The sequence below is a fragment of the Accipiter gentilis genome, chromosome 5 (genome assembly GCF_929443795.1).
Source record: "Accipiter gentilis chromosome 5, bAccGen1.1, whole genome shotgun sequence".
Classification (NCBI taxonomy): domain Eukaryota; kingdom Metazoa; phylum Chordata; class Aves; order Accipitriformes; family Accipitridae; genus Astur; species Astur gentilis.
In genome coordinates this window covers 1,549,075-1,570,119 of record NC_064884.1, presented here as the reverse complement: position 1 = coordinate 1,570,119, position 21,045 = coordinate 1,549,075, and the positions used below count along the sequence as shown (strand labels likewise).

General features: G+C 57.2%; 1 protein-coding gene across 6 annotated transcripts in view; it reads right to left on the bottom strand.

The window, feature by feature from the left end:
* Positions 1-21,045, bottom strand: part of IGSF9B (immunoglobulin superfamily member 9B) — a 45,067-nt gene that overhangs the window by 9,264 nt on the left and 14,758 nt on the right. The window contains exons 8-21 of one of the 6 annotated variants that reach the window (XR_007506108.1): positions 19,672-19,814; positions 18,646-18,786; positions 17,202-17,318; positions 15,453-15,545; positions 15,199-15,349; positions 14,730-14,853; positions 11,673-11,848; positions 10,801-11,027; positions 10,555-10,639; positions 9,012-9,173; positions 8,201-8,246; positions 5,190-6,818; positions 4,442-4,767; positions 3,558-3,603 (exon numbers count right to left, since the gene is read on the bottom strand). Coding sequence is in view for 5 of the 6 variants with exons in the window: in XM_049801174.1 (XP_049657131.1) it covers positions 3,558-3,603; positions 5,190-6,818; positions 8,201-8,246; positions 9,012-9,173; positions 10,555-10,639; positions 10,801-11,027; positions 11,673-11,848; positions 14,730-14,853; positions 15,199-15,349; positions 15,453-15,545; positions 17,202-17,318; positions 18,646-18,786; positions 19,672-19,814 (3,140 nt within the window). In the remaining variant the exon portion in view is untranslated. The remainder of the gene's footprint in view (positions 1-3,557; positions 3,604-4,441; positions 4,768-5,189; positions 6,819-8,200; positions 8,247-9,011; positions 9,174-10,554; positions 10,640-10,800; positions 11,028-11,672; positions 11,849-14,729; positions 14,854-15,198; positions 15,350-15,452; positions 15,546-17,201; positions 17,319-18,645; positions 18,787-19,671; positions 19,815-21,045) is intronic. The other 5 variants (XM_049801174.1, XM_049801168.1, XM_049801169.1 and 2 more) reach the window with 5 other exon arrangements.

The window sequence follows — 21,045 nt, the reverse complement described above, 5'->3', positions numbered from 1 at the left end:
CAGAGAGGTACTGGAGAGACCGCAAAGGTACTGAGAGACCCCAAAGAGCCCCAGGACAGGAGGAGGTAGCTAGGGGAGAAGAACTATCCAACCCAAACACACATCTAAGCTGCTCTTCTTCAAACATCCTTCTACATACAAAGCAAAGATGCAAGGCAGAAGGCCCATGAAAGCATCATTAACCTCTTCCCACCCAAAAGGGGGAACCTATATAAACAAAGGGTCCAGGAGATTCAAGGGCACAATACATGTATTTCACCTTGTGGAGGTCTCAACACACATTCCCTGCCTCCTCCCTTCCTTGAGTCAAAACACTGACATCTAGGAATCGTATGGACATGTTAAAACATCCACTTGGGCCAGAGTCCACTGTGTCTCAGCCACCGTGTCCTTCAAGCCTTCACCCTCCCTCAGACGAAGAGCTCAATTCACCTACGTGAGGCTCCGTCTCAAGCAAGTCCTGTGCGATCCCACGAGACATCCAGCAAGTCGGAATTCGCCCTCTGCTCTGAGGCAGCGCCGGCTGCTGCCTCCATCCCGGCATGCCATCGCGCATCGCTTGAGATCCTTCAGCGCGAGAGGTGCTAGAGAAACACAGCGGTGACGGCCCCTTGCCCCAGAGCTGCTGCTGCCAAGGCACCGCAATGACGGAGGAAGGGGCTGGTCACAGCAGGGAGCACACCGGGCAAGGGGGTCCCTTCTACAGGTCTGCAGACACCACGACTCATCTACACAACGGACTTCACCATGCTGACGGGAGAGGAGCGGGGAGGAGAGAGGGCGAGGGAAAAGGGGCCGGACTGGAGAGGAAGAGGGGGATACAGTCATGGGGAAGGGGGGGAAGAGAGGAAGATAAATGAAAAACAGGAGTGAGAAAATATATAAGTAAATTAAAGAGACTGAAAAGAAAAAAATAATAAGAAAGAAAGAAAGAAAAGGAAAACGCACTCAGACAAGCAGACTCACAACTTCTCCAAGCAGGAGGCAGCATGAAACACATGCAGAGGATCAGCACATGGACAGTCTTTAAAGGGGAACCTGTTTTCTTTCAAGCGGGGAGCGAGGGATGCTCCTCCTCCCGCACACCAGGTGCCGACGTCCCTTCATCACTCAACGCTATGCCACGGCCAAGCCCCCGAACTCCCGGCGTCGGCAGCGCTGCCCCAGCAAGGGGGAGGCTGGGGTGGCCGCCCAGGGCGGGCTGCAGTGCCGAGGGGCATGGGTGCTTGGTGCCTTGTCTGTGGTTTTTGGGTTTCCCTCTGCAGGGAGAAGACAGCCCCCTCTTCCCCGTTAGGAAATGCACCACTGCGTGCTGCATCCAAAGAGAAGAAGATGGGAAAAACTGCTCGTGCCAACTCAGTAACGGCATTTTTTTGGATCCCTGCCCATCGGTAAAAGCTTCCTGACCCTCGTTCAGCGAAAGCCAACGTGCTGCAGCCGCCACCAGGCCCCGCAAACTGCGCCTCCCTCTCCTCCTCTCAACTTTTATTACTGCAGTACAGAAATCTGGCTGGTCTGGTATAAAATCCCCATGCTCTGCATGCACTGACAATTTTATGACCCCAAATCATCAAGAAATTACTTGGCTGGGCTCTTTACAGGATTCCTCGCTTATTAAAGTGAGATTTATTCTTCTGCCTTCCCCTTTTTGGGGATAATGACTCTGGAGTCACTCCTGCAACTCCAATCCCTGGCAGCATCTCCGAGTAAGACACAGGGCTGCTCCTCCACAAGCATCCTGCTGGGCAATATGACCCCGCTCCTGAAACCCCGTCAGCCCACAGCACCCAGCACGGGAGACAGGAGCCAGCCAGGATCTGTGCAACAGCCACGCCAAACTCGGACCTGAGCCTGGACTCACCTCTGCTGTGCTAAAGCCACATTCACTCGTGTCCCTAATGCTCCTGAAGCAGGGAAGCACCACAGAAAAAGAATAGAGAAAACAGTTAACGTCCTCAGCAAGGGCTTCCCCATTTCTCAAGAAGTCTGGCACAGCCCAGATCTCACCAAGGCTTGGTGCTAGCTCTGCTCCTCATGGGACACCCTTCTCTAGGATCAGAAGAGGAAAACAGAAGGTGGCCAAGTGCTCAAGAGCTTTGGAAGGCTGCAAGGCTCAAACTGGAGGAGTTTTGCCATACTGAGAGGATGGCTTTTCCACAGAGCACACATCCTGTACCTGCTCTCATCGGCCGTGACCCGACACTCCTTCCTCACGTCTCCCACTCTCCCCACCCCGGGACAACCCTACATGTCAAGCTGAAGGAATTCCACTCTCCTGGAAACATCCACCTGATTTCTCTAGGCATCTCATCTCTCTCTCTGTTATGAGGCTCTTCTCCACGCCAACAAGGCTCCTCAGGCTGTTAAGAGAGCATCGGCCAGGACCTTGACTCTTCCCATCCAAGGCAGCAAGGCTTAAGTTTCTGTTAAGACCTGTCCTAAGGAAGCTTGGGCATGGCCAGGCCCTAGAAATGGTCCCGTCTCCAATCCCACCTCTCCTTCCATAACCAGCCTGGCTGACAGCCAAACAGGTCAGCATTCCCAATCATTGGGGTCAGGAGTGACTATTATCCCATCTGGCTTTAGCAGTTTTAGTGACATTCTCTGCTTCTAAGGTCTGAAAACCATCTCCCAATTACTCCATCCCAGTACCAGGGATGCCCATGGCCATCTAGGAAACTGGTCCCATGAAGGCAGCCCTAGAAGTATTTTCTTGGGAGAGTCTTTCAAGATCTGCTTAGGGGTGGGTGTTTAATTACAGGTGGGTCAGAAGAAGCCTTAAAGATTTCTCCAAGGAGTATTTCAGAGAGGGAGGGCTTTTACTATGACTACACTTGCGATGGGAACGATAAAACACCTCACCGGCAGTCTGAAACTGTAGTTACGCTGCTGCCAACCACACAGACCGTCTTGAAAGAAAGACTTCTCCCATTTCCCATGATTGAGGAGACTTGGGAAAAAGAATACAGATCCAGGTACTCCTGGGAACAAAATTCTCCATGTCCTGGACTGCAGCTGGAGACTGATTTTCAGAGCCCCACTCTGAAAGCACTGTCCACGGCTGGTTGCTCCAGATGTTGCTGTTTTACCTGGCTCCAGGGGGTAGCCACGAGCTCCTCCTGGTTTGGATCATCCGGGACAAGCCCACCTCGACATGCACCTCCCTAACACCGCACAACCCTTGCGTCGCACAAGCCCTGCCAGGGCTGAGGGGTGCCGCGTGTCACCATCCTCCAAGAAAGGAAGGACGGCCACGGGGAGACAGCAGCTCGGCTCATCCCAAACCTCAACACGAAGACACGGCTGCCAGCACTGGGCTCTCCAGCCCCACTGCCACCCCAAAGGCAGGGGAGCAGCAGCGTGCCGCTGGGAGGGGAAACCCAAAAGCCACAGAGACTGTGCGTCCAGAGGTGTTTCCTAGTGTTTTCGGATTCCTTATTCCCCTTTAAAGGAAGAGATGGTATTGGAAAAGCCCCTTCCGTGTCCCCTCTCATGCCCCGCTCCCGGCCACCCTCCACAGCGCCCACACCATCCTTTCGGACATGGATCACCCTTACCTATTGAGCTGAGGAGAAGCTTGTCTCGACAACACTGCCCAGATAGCTGAGATTAATCAAAAACAAAGCAGTTATCAACACCCGCAAGGAGCCGAGCTCCGCAACACATCAGCACGTCAACAACTCCAAAGGAAAAGGAGGGAAAGAAACCAAACCGAAACATAAACGAAACGAGGCTGGAGAAGAAAGGGGGAAAGAAACAGAAGAGAAAGGAAAAGAAGAAACGAAAACAATAATCAACAAAGCGAATGGATACACTGCGTAAAAGCACGGACAACAGTGCTGCTCTAACACGGATCTGTCCTGGAGCTGGGTCTCCTTGGGGTGCCCTGGTTAGGAGACGTGGACATACGTCTACATACTTAATTGCATCGCTCCATAGCTGTGTTTTCCAGAGGCACACAGAAGTCGTTTCAGGCTCGTTCAAGCTCCTCTCCCTCCCCAACCTCTCCCCCTGAGCCCTCTTCTTGCTTCCCCCCCTGCGCACCCCAGGCGTGCCGTGCCAGAGGGGTTTTCTAAGGCCATAACGCTTCCAGGTACCAGAGGGTGGGAGTGAAATGCGGAGGGCACTGCGGGGTGAAACGCTGCCTCCCCCCTCCCCGAAACACACTTCTCCGGATGCGTCCGACCGCGCCGGCTCTGCGGGGCCGGGTGCCCCGGCCCCCCGACTCCTCTCTGCTGCAAGCCGGAGCAGGGCGGGCGGTGTTTCAACCCCGCCAGACAACAAGCCGAAATGAAGCGAGACGAAAGGATGGGACGAAAGCACGGCTACGGGGTCTAAGGTGCTGTGAAAGACAGAGGAAAAGAGGAGAAATACAGAGAGAAAGAGAGAGAGAAAGAGAGAAAGAGAGAGAGACGCTTTTTGCCTGGAGCAACCCTGGTACCTGGAAAACCAGCCGCTACTCTCTAGTGCAGCCACATCCCTCTTTAGGGCAGGATCTGAGCGTGCCGGCAGCCTCCCGATCTCCGCTGGGGTTAGTTTATTTTTATTTTTCCTCCTCTCCTGACATGTTGCTGGTGTGGCTAAGTCCTTGATCTCTCCCTGCCCGCGTCCTGGGGCTGCAGCATCCCTTTTGCAGGTGGGGCGGTGACCGTGATAGCTGTTTCTGTCATGCATTAAAGCTCTCTAGACTCCGCGGGAAGGAAGAGGAGGAAGACAGAGGCGCGGCGGCGGCGGCCCTAACGTTCGAAGAAAGCCAAGAGCCAGCAGCTAGAAGAGGAAACAACCGCCAGTGACACCAGGACACTTACCTACGCGAGCCAGGAGCCAGGTCTTTGCACGCCTGGTAGACGGCCCATTAGCCCGAGTCACGGCACTCCCGGGTTCCCCAAAGGAGCCGCCGGGGAGGAGGCAAGCGCGCCGCCGGCGCCGGGAAGGTCGCCTGCCTAAAACCCGGCTCTCCGGGGCAGCGGCCATGCAACCCGCGCCCGCGGCACCAGCCTCTTCCTAAAGCAAAGCCCGCGGGACGCCGTCTCCAAAAGGGATGCTGCAGCGCGCCCAGAGAGACCCTACGAGTTGGGATGGCGATGGCGGGGAGGGAGTCGGAGGGAGCAGGTGAGGCAGGGTGGGGGAAGCCGGGAGGGGGCCGGGGCGGGGAGGTCGGGGGAGCGCCACGGGGCTCACGCACTTACCCCGTGGCGGCTACCGTGGTGGATGTCGGCTCCGGTTGCAGAATCTCCTCGCCGGCCCTCCTGGGAGAGGGGATGTCTCCGAAGACGTCCATGGTGTCCACGGGCAGGGAGGAGCCCTGGGAGCCGGAGTAGCCGGTGGCCAGGGAGGCAAAGGCGGCGGTAGGTCGGTAGCTGGGGCTGCCTCCCCGGCTGCTGGGCGCGGGGGATCCCGTCGACGGCGTGGACTTGCGGGAGAAGCTGACGGCCGCCGGGGGCTGCAGGGTGATCTCCGACACCTCCGCCTGCTGCTGGATGAGGCCCGGCCGGGGCCGGGCGCGGGCGGTCAGCTCCGGGGAGCTGTTGCGGGAGCTGAGGGGGCTTTGGGTCAGAGGAGAAAGCCTCGAAGGTTGTAGCACCACCTGATGTAAACTGGGCTCGGCCCTCCTGACCTGCCGAGGGCTGGGCCGAGGTCGGGGTTGGGGCTCGTACCACCTGGTGTCCAGGCCGAATGTGCTTGCGCCGCTGGGGCCGACGGGCTCGGACGGTTCGTGGTAAGGCAACACGGGTATGCCCATACCTTGGCTGGTATGTCTTAGCTGCCCTTGACATCCCATGGGTTGCATAGGTTTGTCCTGCCACTTGGTGGTGGTGGGCACAGAGGGTTGGCCCCTGCCGGGCGACTTGCCGGTCCAGCTCTTTGGTGCCTCCAGGGGCAGGATGCCCGGGTAGGACGCGGGGACCACCTGGAGGGAGGAGGGGGGCGGCCCCCGAGGAAGGCAACCGGTGGGCTGGGCGCCCTCGGCCGCCTCGCAGGGCTGGAGCTGGTGGGGGAACGGCGCGGGGGCCGGCTCCAGGCCGCCGAAGGGGAATTCGGCCCTGCCCCAGGGCTCGGGGGACCGGCCCCCCGTGGGGGTCTGGGCCAGGGGCAGCGTGCTGTTGGAGGCGTTCTCCCCGTTCTCCTCGGGGATGGTGGGGTGTCCGAAGGGCCCCTCGGGGGGCAGCGGCGGGGAGGACATGACCGAGCTCAGCGGGCTGACTTCTGGCATGTAGAAGGGCGGCGGGTCCACCTCCCCGGGGCTGCTGCTGCTGAGGTAACCGTAAAACTGGTGGTGGAAAGCCCGGGGGGCCGGCGGGCGGGCCTGGCCGGTGGCCTGCAGGGCGCCGGGACCCTCCAGCGCCCGGTGGAACCGGGGGCTGTATGCTGGTGGCTGAAGGTAGGACTCCTGGCTGGAGGAGAGAGGGGTGAGCTGAGCTTTCAGGGCGGTGACCGAGGCCGGGACGACGGGGTCGTCGTTCTCCTCGTCCGACTGCCTGAACTCGGGGTACATGTCCGTCTCCTCCACGAAGGGGAAGCCCTCGATCCGCCGCGTCTTCAGGGACGGCTCCATCTCCGCCGGGTCCATGACGAAGCGGCCGTCCGGCCCGCGGCTGATGAGCTCGATGGGAGTGGTGGCCTCGGCTTCGGCCTCCGCCTTGGAGACGCTGTACTTCTTGCTGCTGATGGCTCGCTTGGTCTTCTTGTAAAGGGAGAGCTCCTTCTCCTTGGTGGGGCTCAGCATCCGCTTGGCCTGCGGGCCCTGGTCGTCAGAGGACTCCGAGGGGGGACGGAGGGTGCGGATGCTCTCGGGACTCACCTTGCCGGAAGACAACCTGGACCACAGGGGAGAAAAACCGAGAGAGGGGACGGTCACCCGGAGGGGAAAGGAGGTCTCCTCACCCAGAAGAGCCGCCGGTCAGATCCGGAAAACAAAGTGCTACCAGCTCTCAAAGGAGGAACTGCTGGGAGAGAATTGCGGGGGCTAGCCGGGACGGCACAGTCTCGCCCGGCCACGGCACAGGCCAGAGGACCAGCAGCAGCACACGTCATCCCCGCTCCTCAGGAGCGGAGCTCAGCACGCTCGGCATCCCCCCCCAGGGCAGGCAGCTCACACCAACGCCTTGCAACACAAGCTCCACCAACGCCTTGCAACAAGCTCTCCCAACGCCTTGCAACAAGCTCTGCAGCCCCAGCAGGACAAAAGACAGATCCAGAGCCCACTTCCAACTCCTTCAAAGGTTTCCTATGTTCACCTGAGCTATCCATGCCCAGGAAAGCCCCCCAGAGGAGGGACATCAGGCAAACGTCCCCTCCCGGAGAACTCAGCATCTCACTTGGAGATGCCGATGGATCATTTCAGACCAACTTTTTCTCCTGTTCTCAACAGTCAAACTTAAGGCTGAGAGCCTCAAAAGGCAGAAAGCATCACTCATCCCTATCTGAAAGCCTCGGACAAACAGGATTGAAAGGCAAAAGGCAGCAGATCCAACACAGACAGTGCAGGCATGGTTATTTCAGTGCAGTGGATAAACTGAAAAAACAAAAAGCAAGATTAAGATCCACCAGCAAAAGGAGATTTTGCAATGGTCCAGGAGGCAAAGCATCAGGCGTCCACATCTCAAACTCTCGCGCTCACATCGGGAAGATGCTCCCATTCATTAGCAGCTATACATGCTTTTGATGGGCTCTGCAAAGAGCTATGGCTACTGCAGCAGCATGAACCACCACCTTTGGGCACGTGTGGAAAGAGGCTTCAGCAGGGCACGCTTCATGGGAAAAGAAAAGACACCGATGTAAGATTCTCCGAATTTCCCAAGAAAAACCAGAGCCAACAGAGAACGACCCAAAAACTACACTGAGCTTGTACAAAGGACTCTGTATGCAGCCGGCCAGCCGTTCTCCTAAGGAGCACCTTCAGGCTGGGTGTGTAATTGAGTTCCAGAGGTCAGCTCCACCTTTGGTCAACGTTCACAGATCCAACGGGGTCATCTCTTAGCTCAAAGTTTGCTGCATTTGTCCCTGCTGCTTTCTGCTCCAAAGCCCGTTTGTCTCCTGTGAACCGTTGTGTTCCCACAAGTTCAGGGAAAACCCAAAACAACTCATCAGAAGCAACCGAACAAGGTCAGACATTTCCATTTGAGCCTTGCAACAACTGTAGGAAGGAGGCACCTTGAAGACCCACAGCCTGGTGGCTGCAGCTAAGACAGATACTTACGGGGACTCCAAACTCTTCCTGCAGTGGGTTATCGAGAGAGGAGGGTCTGGAAGAGAATAAAAAGGGGAAAGAAGAGAGAACACTAAGGAGGCGCAACACAACAGAGACAAGACAAACTGAACATCAAGACAACAAAAGACACTCAACAAGAGGCCAAGGTTTCATTGCTCCAGCGCTTTAATGGTTGCTGACAACAAACAGCTCCCGTCACAGGGTCCTGCCCATCCTACTGCCGCAGTCTCGCAGGCTAGAGGAGAAGGAGCCAATTCCCCTGCCCTCTCCGGCTCCCCAGCCGCCCTTTTCCCTAACGGCCGCTCCTGCATGGTGCCCGCAGTCCCAGCTTTCGGGAAGCAGAGCGGCAGGGTCTCTCTCCTTTGCGGGGGTCTTCTCTAGCCTAGCGCGGCCATCGGGCACTGCCCGCTCCGGGTTGGGCAGAGCTGGGCGGAAAGCAGCTGGAGAACCCAGCTCTGGGGGGACCTCGAGGAGTTGAGCGGTCCCCCCCCCCATCTCTGGCCCAGAGGACACCCCGGCCCTAAACCCCCGGCTCTAGGAGTTATCACCACGCGAGAGCGCTCCCTCGGAAATCCCAGGCTAGTTTCTCTGTCGCCTCTTCACCCACCCTGCCTCTCCCGCTCCCGACCACGGGCGCTTTCAGGCACAGCCGAGGGATGAAGTCAGGGCTTCACCTGAGGACGCGCATGGACGGAAGAAGAGACAGACAGGGAAGAAGGTTACCACCACAACACAACCAGGGAGGAGAAACGAGGAGGAGGCGGGAGGGAGGAAGCAAGCACACCGGCGACCGGCTCACCTTTCTTGCGCTTGAGCTTGCGTTTGCGTTGCTTGTTGACGAAGCAGGCGGCGAGTGTGCTGAAGAGGATGGCAGCAGCCAGGAAGCAGATGGTGGCAACGATACCAGCCAGCACCGGGCGGGCTAGACCCTCGTCTGTCAGGTCAGGCTGAGGGAATACGTCTGGGGGAAAACCACGACAATTAGGTGTTATGCACACACCCCTGCCTGCTGCCTTCCCCAGGGACCTACCGCAGCAGTGAAGGCAACTGGTACCAGGAACGATAATCTCTACTTAAAGACCCTGCTTCCAACCTGGGGAGAGCGGTCAGCGTTGCTGCAGGCCACTGCCAAGGGATTTAGCAACCTTGCACCAGGTAGACCTTTTTGTCTTAGCTGATAGACCCCCAGGGAAGAAACCTCCACGCCACACAACTACGCACTTATGTGCAAGCACGCACACACAACTGCACCAAACCTGCGGTTACCTCCTGGCCGAATAACCCGCTGCAGCAGCACAAGGTATTTTACCCTGTTTGTCAGTGCTTCATTTCAGCTTTTCAATGAACACTGGGCTCCGAACCCTCATGACGGCCCTTCGCTGACCCCCAGCGCATCCGAACCACCAGCAGACCTCAGCTGCAGCCCTTTGCAGACGCAAGCCCCACACGCACCAGCATTCCTGCCGTGCACTCGCATGCAGGCTCAGAACGCTTTCGCCAGCCTGGGAGGACAGCTGCCTGGGGCCGGGGTGCACGCACGCCCCGCGGGCACTGCCAAACCCCATCAGAAAAATTGTGCAAGAGAAGCAAGGGCAAGCAAGCAGGCAGTCTGCAGCAGGCAGGCTCTCCGCACCGTGCCAGCACCACTTGGGGGCAGAGAGAGACTGCTGCATTCCTGCGTGCAGCAGAGCTGGGTGGCTCCTGAGCTTTTCCAGAGAGCCACAAAAGCAGGGTTCTCCCGCCGCATCCCCATCTCCTCCCTGCTGTCCTTGCCTTCTCCATCGCAATCACGTACCCTCGCCTGTCCCCTGCTCAAGAAGCATCCTCCAGGCTGGACCGGGGTGCAGGGTACATGCACGAGCTGCAGTGTGTTGCAGTCTCCTGTTGCAAAGCTTTTTTTCCCCCCTTTGGACTCTGCACTGCAGTGCTACGTTTCCCTCTCTGCACCTTTCATTCCCATTTCCAGGCTGCGCAGTGCCCGGTCAGAGCTTTGTTCTCTGGGCACCCCGCAGAGCTGAAATGGGCTGCCACTCTGCAACAGCGGATGCCCGACAACGCTGTGCTCCACGGGAAGGACTAAATGGGGCGGTTTGTCCTCGCCCGCTCCGAGTGCTGCTGGTCCGTTTGCATCAGGAGGTGGCACGGGGCCAGCAGCGTGTCCAGGACACCAATCCTAACCGTATGCCCATCAGCCCAGCTCACAGCCCCAGCATCTCGGGCAAAAGCACAAAACCAGCCATCGCTGGCGTAAGCAAGTACTGATGACCCGAGCACTAGCTTAGGTACCTGCAGAAGCAGAGATGCTCCCACAGCTGGGGAGAGAAGAAGGAGCCATCCCTTACCTGTACTGGACACGCCAGCAACGTTGCTGGGTTCGCTGATGAGATCCTGCATGACCGCCAGGACCCGAAACTCGTACCAGGTGTCCTGAAACACCAAGCACGTCCATCAGGTTCCCTGCCACAGCCTCCAACCTTACCCACCTCCTTGAAGATCCCGGCACGGGGACCGAGCCACCCCAAAAGCTTCCCCAGAGCTGCAGCAGACGGTGCAACACCAGAGGTATGGTGTGGGCAGCCCCGGCTTACCTGGGACAAGTCCTTGGCAAAAAACTCGTTCTCGGTCCCCGGGATACCATCATCCAAGATCTCCCACCTCTCCGCGACGCGGAACTCCATGATGTAGCGGTCAATGGGGAAGCTGTGGTTAGCGGGAGGAAGCCACGACAAGAGGACGCCTTGCTGTGTCCGGTTGGCTGTTAGGCACCTCGGTGGGGTAACCAACACCAGAGGCTCTGGAGTTGTTACAGGGAATGCTGCAGACAGAGCAGATGGGACAGGGGACACCTTTGAGATAGGGCAAGAGATGCTCTCCTACGTGTGCCTCAGCAGCAGCAGATGACCACCGCAGCAGCGGCAGGTCCCACCTTTCAGGAGTTAAGGGCACATCTCAGACGCGTGCTCTTATCTCAGAGATACAAAAATGGCTTTCCAAAAAGCAGGGGACTAACGATGCAGTGGCTCCAAGAAAAAGGGGCACAGCGTTAGAAAACCTCCTGCTTCCTCCCACGTCCGCCCGAGACAGCCCCAAGGCAGGTACCAGTGCAAGGCCCTTTGTGTTAGCTCCCGCTCTGAGCTGCACGCAAGTGATTTTGTGCTCTAATAATACCTTCTGACCCCAGCTGAACTTAAGGAAGATCTGAAAGGTGACTGGTACAGCACAGTTCTCCTACACTGTCTCTTAGGACAAGCTTTCAGGAGCCTCATGCATCCAGCAAAGTCTACAAGCTTCATCCAGGACCCTCCATGAACAATCTTCTACGCAGCTGGAAACTACTGCTGCCGATCACCATCTCTGTCCCCAGCAGATAGGGCACACGGACCAAGGGAAAAGGCCACTTGTCCCCATGGACCCCCTGAATCCCTTCTCCCTCCTCCCCTTGTGTCCACAGAGGACCCACCTAGAGTGTTCACAGTGACCACCTCACTGAAGGAGCTGGTGCCCAGCTTGTTTTGAGCCAAGACGCTGAACTGGTATGCAGTCTCGGGTTCCAAGGTATCCACCAGTAGCCAACTGGAACCAGCTGGCACAGGGAGAGACAGCCAGTCATGTGGGCCAAACTGGGCTCTCTTCATCCTGCGGAGAGAAAAGGGAGGATCCTCCTCAGGGAAGGTGCCTTTGGCAGGGAGGACAAAGAGGCAGCATTAACTTCTCGAGCGAAAATGGAGCTTTCCCGAGCAATGATTTGGTTTGACAGCAGCAATGTGTATGGACGTGGGGCAGCCGCTTGCCAGCCAAGAGCTGGCTTGGGGACAGCGCACGCGAGGACTGCCAGGCACGGGGCACCATCCCGTTGTGCCACACCAGCATCCCCCAAGTCATATGGACACTGTCACCAGCCCTCCCCTCTGCCGTGCACCACCCGCACCCTCTGAGCAGGGTCAGGGACAAAGGCGGTGCCAACAGCCTCACTCTGAGGTTATCTCCATCAGATTCCCATGGGCAAAAGTGGAAGCTGCCTCATTTTTACGCTGGTGAGTGCTGCAAAGGGGACGGCTGGAGCAGGAGATGGGCCCTGTTCCCATTTATACCTTGACAGCTCCCAAGCCAGAGCCAAGTCTTCCCTCGGCTGTAGCCCCGTACATGCAATCCCCCAAGAAACATTTAACTAAATCACCATTTTTGCCGTATTTGCACAAGTCGGGGGCTGCCAGCACAGCCCAGGGCATAACTTGGGGTTTGGCAGTGCAGCAGAGGCACTTGCGGGGAGCACAGTACACAGCCTTTCTGCAGGGGTCTATAACCCTCAAACCCAGGGCAAAAAAAAGTTCCCAGAGCCACCCCAGTGCGACCCCAGCACACACGAGCGTGCAGCCACCCCCACAAGCCATAACCCCGCTGGGAATCAGCACAGTCAAAGAGCCCCATGTCCCGAAGCAGCATCACTGCACTGCAACGATATTGCAAGTATCGGTGCCCACGTTAGAGAGATGCTCTAGGAAGTCCCAGCCCTTGGCTGCAGGTTTTGGTGGTGTCCACAGAGGATTTGGGAAGGATTACTGCAGCCAGTCTATTCTGCATAGGTAAGTGGGCATATCTGTAGCTACTGGCATACAGCCAGCTAAATCCATCGCGTAGAAAGTAAAAGATGGAGCAAAGACAAATAATGCCGCTGTAAAGGGAGCAAAAGGTGAGGCAGGAAAAGCAGCAGCAAGCTATGGAAACAAGCGAGTCGGCAGAGAGCCATGCACGTGCAGCGTGCCTCCACCAAACCGAGCGGCTGCGGGCAGGAAAGCCTCTGTATCACCGTGGCTCCGGCTGGGACTACAGCTGCCAGGATCCCTCGCCGCCACAGTGGAGGCATGGAGGGCAGCGGAGCAGCCCATCACCCAGAGCAGGTTTTTCCTTGTAGCATTTAACCCCACCACATTCGCATCCCTTCTCCCCAGCGCTGCTGCGGGCAGGCACGCAATGGCAAAGGGGCTGAGGGTGGGGAGAACGGAGGGTAAATGCAGCGCGGGGATGGGAGACCACCCTTGCCGAGGGAGAGCGTGTACGCAGGTGGGATGCTGCGGTGGCCCTGGCCATCCCTGGGGAGCAGGGTGTGCATTTCCAGCATCAACAACGGCAGAAGCGGGAGGAGAGCATGAACTCCACAGGAGGCGAAGCCATGTTTTGCTTGAGCATCCCATAGCCACAGCAGGGAGGAAAACGCATGGATGGCTAGCATCCCTGGTCCCACAGCCTCCAGGGCTCACACCGTACAGTCAGGGCAAAACCAGGTCTCTGTCTCCCTACCCCAGGTCCCCACTGCACTCTGTAAATTACCTAAGGCAAGCTTCGGGCAAACATCCTTCCCTGCCGCTGGCTGCTCTCCCCAGTGTGGGGTCTGGAAGAGCCTTGAGGAGGCAGGAACCCAGCAGCAGGCTGCAGAGCAAGAGCAGCAGCAGCTGCAACCTCCCTCCAAGGTTGGGAGCCATGTCTCCCAGAGCAGAGAGGTTTAACCACTCCTTCCCAAAGACTTTTTCATCAGAGCACGGTCTGCACCGCTCTGCTCGCTCCCTCATTTTTCCCCTCTGCTCGCTCCATTCCTCCTTCTTTCCATCTCCCGACAGACTGTCCAGCCCCACCCCGCAAGTGTCCAGCCTCGGGCTGGAGCACAGCAGAAATCATTACAGACAGCGTCCACCCTATCAGCAGTCTCCATCGGGTTAAATTAAGGCAAGAAAGGAAAGAGAGAGCAAGAGCAAAGGCTGAAGAATGCCAGCCCGGGCCTGGGAAGGGATGGCGTCATCCCCTCCACGTTTGCAAGGACAGCTCTTCAGAAGAGGAAGAGGACAAGAGCAAGTGCAGAGCCCAAAGCGAACCCCAACCTCGCTGCAGCTAAATTTCACCCTCCCCGGCCCCGGGGAAAAGCCTGCAGGGATGAGCCCAGCCCCACTGCGGGAAGGCAGGACGCACCCACTGGCTTTGGGTACCGGGTAGCGCGGGCTGGCACAGGAGCGATGGGAGCAAAGCCCTACGAGGCTCAGACCCGGCCAGCATCTCTCAGTGGCTGGTTGTGAACTCAGCTGGGATTTAACCACCTCCAGGGAGCCGCAGAGCAAGGAGAGATCATTTCTGCTTAGTCACAGCTCTTCCAGGACGCACTCTATAAAGGTTGCATTTTCCATCCTCTCCCTGGCTGTTAAGCTTCATAAACAGTTTATCTTGAAATTAGATGCCAGAGGCAAAGTTACATGAATGCTAAGCGTCTCCCTTGTACCACAAGCAGAATAAAACCTGCTGGGGCAGACGGAGGTACTGGCTAGCACAGAAGGAGAGGAAATACAGGAACTACACGATCCCACCACCACCCATCTCTCCGAGGCACCAAACGGGAGCTCAGCCCTTTAATACCCGCAGGCACAGAGCTGGGCGCACCACCCTCACCACCCTCCTCCCCGCCGGCTGCTCGAAGCTCGGGTCGGCTAGGAAAGAAAAGAAGCAGAGAGCAAAGCATGCCGGGATGACTCACAGAGGGCCGTACCAAACTGAGAAAGTCTGCTCGTATCCACCGTCGTAGCCGGGCTCCCAGGAGACATTGGCAGAGGTCATAGCGACCACAACGTGCACGCCAGTCGGGGCGTGAGGGCTTGTGCCTGCGGGGAGAAAGGGATGGGTTAAAGGGGAGCAAGACCATGCACTAGGCAAGGGGGCTGGAAGGAGTCTGCTCCCAGCCTTGGTTCAAAGGGACTCCTCTTGCACCAAGCAAAAGCCACCTGGAATTTCTGCTAGAAATAGCAGCAGGACAGCTGCGTCCACAGGTGGCCGAAATAACAGAGCAGAAAAAGGCAGCTCCACCAGTCAGCAACATTTAAAGGAGACGCTGCTCTTCGCAGCGAGCATCCCCATCTCCTGCCTTACCCACACACTGCCTGGGGGACTCTACCCAGGCACCCGCCGCTGGCCGTCCCCCAAGGACCCGTCCCCTGCCCTGCCCGTACCTACGACGGTAAGGTGGGTGCTGGCAGTAATGCTTGCGACGATGTTGGTGGCGACGCACTCCCACTCGCCATGGTCGTCCTTGCCGAGGGAGCGGATCTGCAGGGTGCCGCCGGGCAGCGTGTTGTGCTTGCTCCTGCTGGGCTTCCCTACCTTGGGCAAGGAGCAGGGGGGAGCCGGGCAAAGAGAGAAAAAAAACACGACTCAGAAGCGGGTTGTGGGGCAGGGTGAGGCGGCAGTGGGGTCACTAAGCTACCTGCGCGGCCCAGGGGACACCGCCGGCCACCGGCAAGGGATCTGGTCTCTCCGGTCGCGGCAAGGCAGCCGGTTCCCCCGTTTTCGAGAGGACCTGGCGGGGCAACGCAAGAAGCACGCGTCAGGGAGGCTGATGCTCAGCACTCGCACACAAGCGGAAAACCCCACAGCACTCACACGGACACCGAGCCCTGCGCCGGGACTCAACCTCCGGCATCCAAAGCCGAAACCGCTGCGGAGGGAGGTGTACTGGCCACCCCTGGCAAATACCCTCCCGGGCCAGGGAAGGCACCGCTTGCCCCAGGAGATGCCCAAACTGCCCCTCAGCCTCAGCCAGCGGCAGAGGAGAGGCAGGACCCTTCACATCAGAGGTTTGGGCAGCAAGGGCCCCACAGGGACGCAGGAGGATGGCGTGCGTGGAGGTGCCCGGGAGCTCTCAAAGCCGAGCAGAAAAATGGAGCTTGTAACAACTCATGTCTATGCCCAGCAGCCAAAGTTGTGCAAATCCCACGTTGTCCCGAGTCCTCTTCAGCCGTTCTTCACGCAGGGGTCTCTGCTGATTGACACCAGGATCCACGGTTCGATGCCACGCAGGACGAGCAGAGGAGCGGACGGGCACGTGGGGTTACCAGTGCCAAGCCCAAGTTGTCAGGAGTCTTTCAAGAGACTGGTCAGCGCTGGTGGGCTGACGGGGAGCGAGGGAGCTTGCTTCTGCCACTGGGAAACGGAGCCCAGCCCAAGCCAGCCCTAACTGGAGTCAGCAGGGGGATAAGCCCAGAGTCATGAGATGAGGAGGACCGCCAAAAGGCACAATAGGGGTTGAAAAGAAACCTGAATAAAAAGGGGGGGGGAAGAGAAAAATAAGATGGAGAAAAAGACTAACCAGGCAACAAGTCACTTGCAATCTGTGCAAGTCATAGTCCTCCTCATGCTATTAAAAGGAACTCAAAGAGATCCAGCATCTAACACCACAAGGGTTGAGGATGGTGACCACTGGGCAACGCAGGGACACCGCTCACTCTCAGGAGCCCCAAGAAGGGGATGGGAAGCTTGGAGAGAAGATCCTGACAGGGGGACAAAGAGCCCAGGAGGTCCCCTGCATGGTGGCTTTCCTACGGGAGCAGTGAAGGTAGGAAGCAAAGGGAAGGCTGGAGGAGGACTGGAAAGCCCTGTTTGCTCCCAGGCTGCGCCACCATGCCGGATCCTATCCTGCTCTACAGAAAGGGACATCCTGAAATCATTACGTCCAGCATCATTAAACCAGCTTCTTCCCAGGGTCTTCGAAGTCACAGGGCAGCAAAGCAGCTGCCGACTGCTCCAGCCCCTTGCCGAAACACAGCCAAGAGACCCCCCGGACACGCTCCGGTGGCACGTCCCCTCCCACCGCGGGAGGTCCACGCCACGAGAACGGCATCGCCGGGGCTGCCACGACCTGCCGGCGACCACCTCGCAGGCAGGCAAGGAGGAGGGTGTCCGGCGGGCAGCGCTGGCGAGGAAGAGGAGGGGGGCCAGGGTGGGGGCAGCGCTCAGCCTTGCAGATGCTGCCGTGGTGGTTTCACGGGATTAAAGTACTCGGTGGCCACAAGCCGGGCTTCCCCCACCCACCTGCGGGACAGGACGGCAGTGGCTCAGCCCAAAGCGAAGCAGCTGTACCTGCAGTTTGTTCTTACCGGGACAGAGTGTGGCTTCTCTGTCTGCAATATTCACCAAAAGCCAAAGGCACTGCAGATTTGTCTGGCAGGCCGGGTACCTTTCTCCAGGCGATGATGGGAAAGGGGTCTCCGGCAGCAGCGCAAGGAATCAACAGCTCCCTCCCTGCCTCCTGTCTGTACTCCCAGCCTGGTAGCACCGTGAAATAGGGGGGGTCCTGCAGCCGAGGGAAAAAGCAAGGAGCGTCAACTCGCGCCAACTACCACCACGCACGAGCGGCTCCCCACCACCAAACCCAGCCCTTTTCCAAAACAAATGAACCACCGGTCCAGGTAAAGTCGAGACATTGCAAGGAAAGCCGCAGCAGAGAGCGTGCGCTACGGAAGCTCTACGGTACACCAAATTATATACCCAGAGGGAAGTTTTCTTCAAAGAGCCGCTGCACTAGGGCATCCTTTTTAAGGAGGTAAACAGGAAAAAAACTACCCACATCGCATCAGACATCAACCCGATTTCATCAACTCTGCAGCCGCCTTAGCGGATGTGTCTATGATAAAGAAAGCGTTATCACGTCAACCTTAGCGATACACCATGAATCACTGCCGCTCACAAGCACAGGACTTTTTGTTCAGGGAAGGAAGAGGCAGCCGCTCCCACCCCAGCAACACCAGGAACTGCACTGGGAGCCCAGCACGCCTCAGGCTCTGCACACAGCAAGACCACGTGGAGCATCTCTAGAGCTCAAATCATCCATTTATTAAAATCCTCCGTGAACCCAAGCCCAGGTCACCAGGGCTGTATTTTGTTGGCAAAAAAGGCCATCCCAGGGACGCGTTTCCTCAGCCTACCCCGGTCCAGCGCTACTAAGCCCTTATACTCATCATACACCGGCTGTGGCCCAGCCCATGCCAAAACCCGTGCCCCTGCTCTGGCAGGTTATTTCCAGATATGCCAGGCAGGGTGCACTCCAGGTTTGCCTGTCCTGGTGGGAAGCACACCTCCATCCACAGCACAGATGCACCTTCGTGCTCAAGCTTCTGCTGTTTCCCTTCAAGGATGCTCGCGAGGGCCCACGTTCGCCTTTCTCAGCACAGGTAAGGGACAAGGCTCAGAGCAAAAGGCGACAGGTTTTTGCTAAGCTGAGTAATGCAGGTGGAAAAGCCGACAAGTTTGGGGGCACAGAGCCCTTCTTGAGCTCTCTTCATAGAGAAGGGCTCGAAAAACCAAAGTAAAATCTGAATTTCTGCACAGAATTAACAACCAACCAAATAAGCAGCATGGAGAGAAAAACCCACCACCTCATCCATCCCTGCAGCTCTGTGCCGAACAGGAAGGCAGAACGAGTGACACGCACATTGCAAAAATCTACGTTAAAAAAGCCTAACTGCAGAGTGAGATACCTCTGCAAAGCATGCACGCATTCACGCCGCCTGGCCCGGGGCTCCAGCACCCCGCACAACCATGGGAGCAATTCTTGGCACGAGAGGACACAACTCACGGCAAATATGCCGGCTGCAAAGCAAGGATTTTAGCAGGCAAGTTACCTTCAGTACCAGTCGGGCAGGGGGAGACTGGCCCATCGTACCCAGGGCGTTATAAGGCACACAGGTGTAAGTGCCGAGAGCATCTTCGGTTGCCTCCTCTATCCGGATCGACCCATCTTCCAGCAGGTTCCAGCCAGAATACTGCAGCAGTGAGCAAGAGAGAGCTGACTTATCCTACACCCACCACAGCTTATTATTCTCCCTTCGGCGAAGCCCCCCGCCTATGCCCAGGGCGGCTGTCATGTCCCTGGACGATGCCCAATTCAATTCCCAGTATCCAAGCCATCTCCTCAACTGCAGAGAGAGGAAACATGGGCAAGATCAGCCCGTCCAAACGCAGCCCTCCCGGGAAGGGTTCCCCTGCTCTGTATGCACCCCACGACATGCAGGTTTATCTTGCAACTGCCCTCCTCCCTACACACAGCCAGGCTTCTTCAAGTAGCCCAGAAGATTTAACATCAGAATCTATCACACCCCAAGTAAAACTCGTCCTGGTGGCACCAAGGAGACAACTCCACTCAAGGGGCTGAGGGCACCAAGGACCAGGAACCCACAGCAGCAACAGGTTTAAACAGAATTAAAACTTTGGATCATTAATATTTAAGCAAAAATTTAAAATACTGAGCGTTTTCTTTAAATATTTAATGGCTAATATCCTTGCTCAGACTATCAAACCATGATTATAGGAAGACAGAGACTTGTTAAAAGGGTCTTTTAACTATCAGTTGCCATTGGGAAAAAAACCCAGGGCCATCAGGAGGTGACTTTAGAGGGATGCAGGCATTAGGTCTGGGAGATGCAGACAGTGCGCCTACAGGCACCCAGGGCTCCAGACAAGAACCCGAATTAACTCTGCCCACAGCTGATAAGGAAGCACAGCATCATCCCACGCACGGGGCTGCTTCTCTCCTGACAGGCAGGCTGGACCCGCAGGGTGCCCGGTGATGCTCACTGGCATTTGCAGAGGACACGAAGGTCTGAACCCCCTCTGCGCCCCCACGCATCCCTCCCCAGGGGCTCCGTTACCTTCTCGATTCGCAGGGGACGTCCGTCTTTGTTCCACTTGACCAGCGTGACCGGGGGCTCTGCCTCGACCGGGCAGCGGATGTATCCATGTATCCCGATGGGAACATAGATGACGGGGGGCATGTTCACCACGCGGGCAGGATCTGGGAGAGCAGCAGCACCGCGTTAGCACGGGGAAAGAGCCCGTCTCTCCCCCACCACCCGGCTTCAGAGGATCTACATTGCTTTTATAATGAATTCCAAACCCAAACACCAACTTGGCTCATGCAGGCTGTCATCTCTAGGCTTGCTACACACAAATCTACTATAATACCTGGCATTTCTGGGAGGCTTTACTCATGCCCAGGGTTCATTAAAAGTTGCATTTAAGAAGAAACATTAAATACACCTGCTTCAACATCCCCACCAACTTGTGTCCTGCTGAAGTCCAAGCTGCTCCATCACACTCGGCCTGCGGCGCACGTGCAAGGTGCGATGCATACCCCGTAAGCCGCCCGCCTGCCCCGCAGCCTGGTTTTGCACAGCAGCAATAAAAACTATTATTTCAACTCCCAAGCCTTAAAACACACCAACTGCAGCAACGAGATGGGAGAAGAGATCCGTGGCCAGGCTGCCATGAGCCCTTTACCTCCTGTTTGTACTCGCAGCTCGCGCCTCATCGAGGCTGGGTTGCGTTGAGCATCAGACACCTCCACCCTTTCCAACAGGATGCAAAAAGCTTAAAATACATACCTAACCCCCCCCCGCGCTGCACCACCCACACAGAGAGGCGTCTCACAATCCTCCAGTCTAGAATGTGTCATTAACAGTGCTTCTAAGAGCTTTTTAATTAAGTGTGAGTGGGTTGAAGAGAATCTAGACTTTCTTTAATAAGAAGCTTTTTTAAAAAAAGTTACTTTTAATAAGAAGAGCGAGTATTTCTACAATCTCGTCTAGACACCGGCAGTGTGAGGTTATGGGAAAATCCTGATGGGGCTTACACTGCATTAAGGAATGAATGCATTTGGTGGGGGGGAGCAGCTTCCCTGCGCTGCTGATGCAAAAGCGCAAAGCTGGGGTTAAAGGTAAGCTGTTTTGAAGGAAGGGATGGAGGATGCGGGGGTGCCCTCTCCTTATTGCTTTCTTGGGGCAAAAGCTACCGAGTTGGGGAGCTCTGCTCCCTCCCTGCCGAAACACATAACCCCAACCGCTCCCTGAAACCATCCGCCCCCGGCAATGGCACCATAACCCAGATTGCCAAGCACTGCATATGGAGCAGGCTTTACCCCCCCCTCCGCTTAACTCCACCTCTTAGGAAATGTAATCAAGGGCTCGGGCGGCGTGGGAGAGGGTAATGGGATCGAGCCTTTCACTACTAGGTCACTGGCTGGGGGC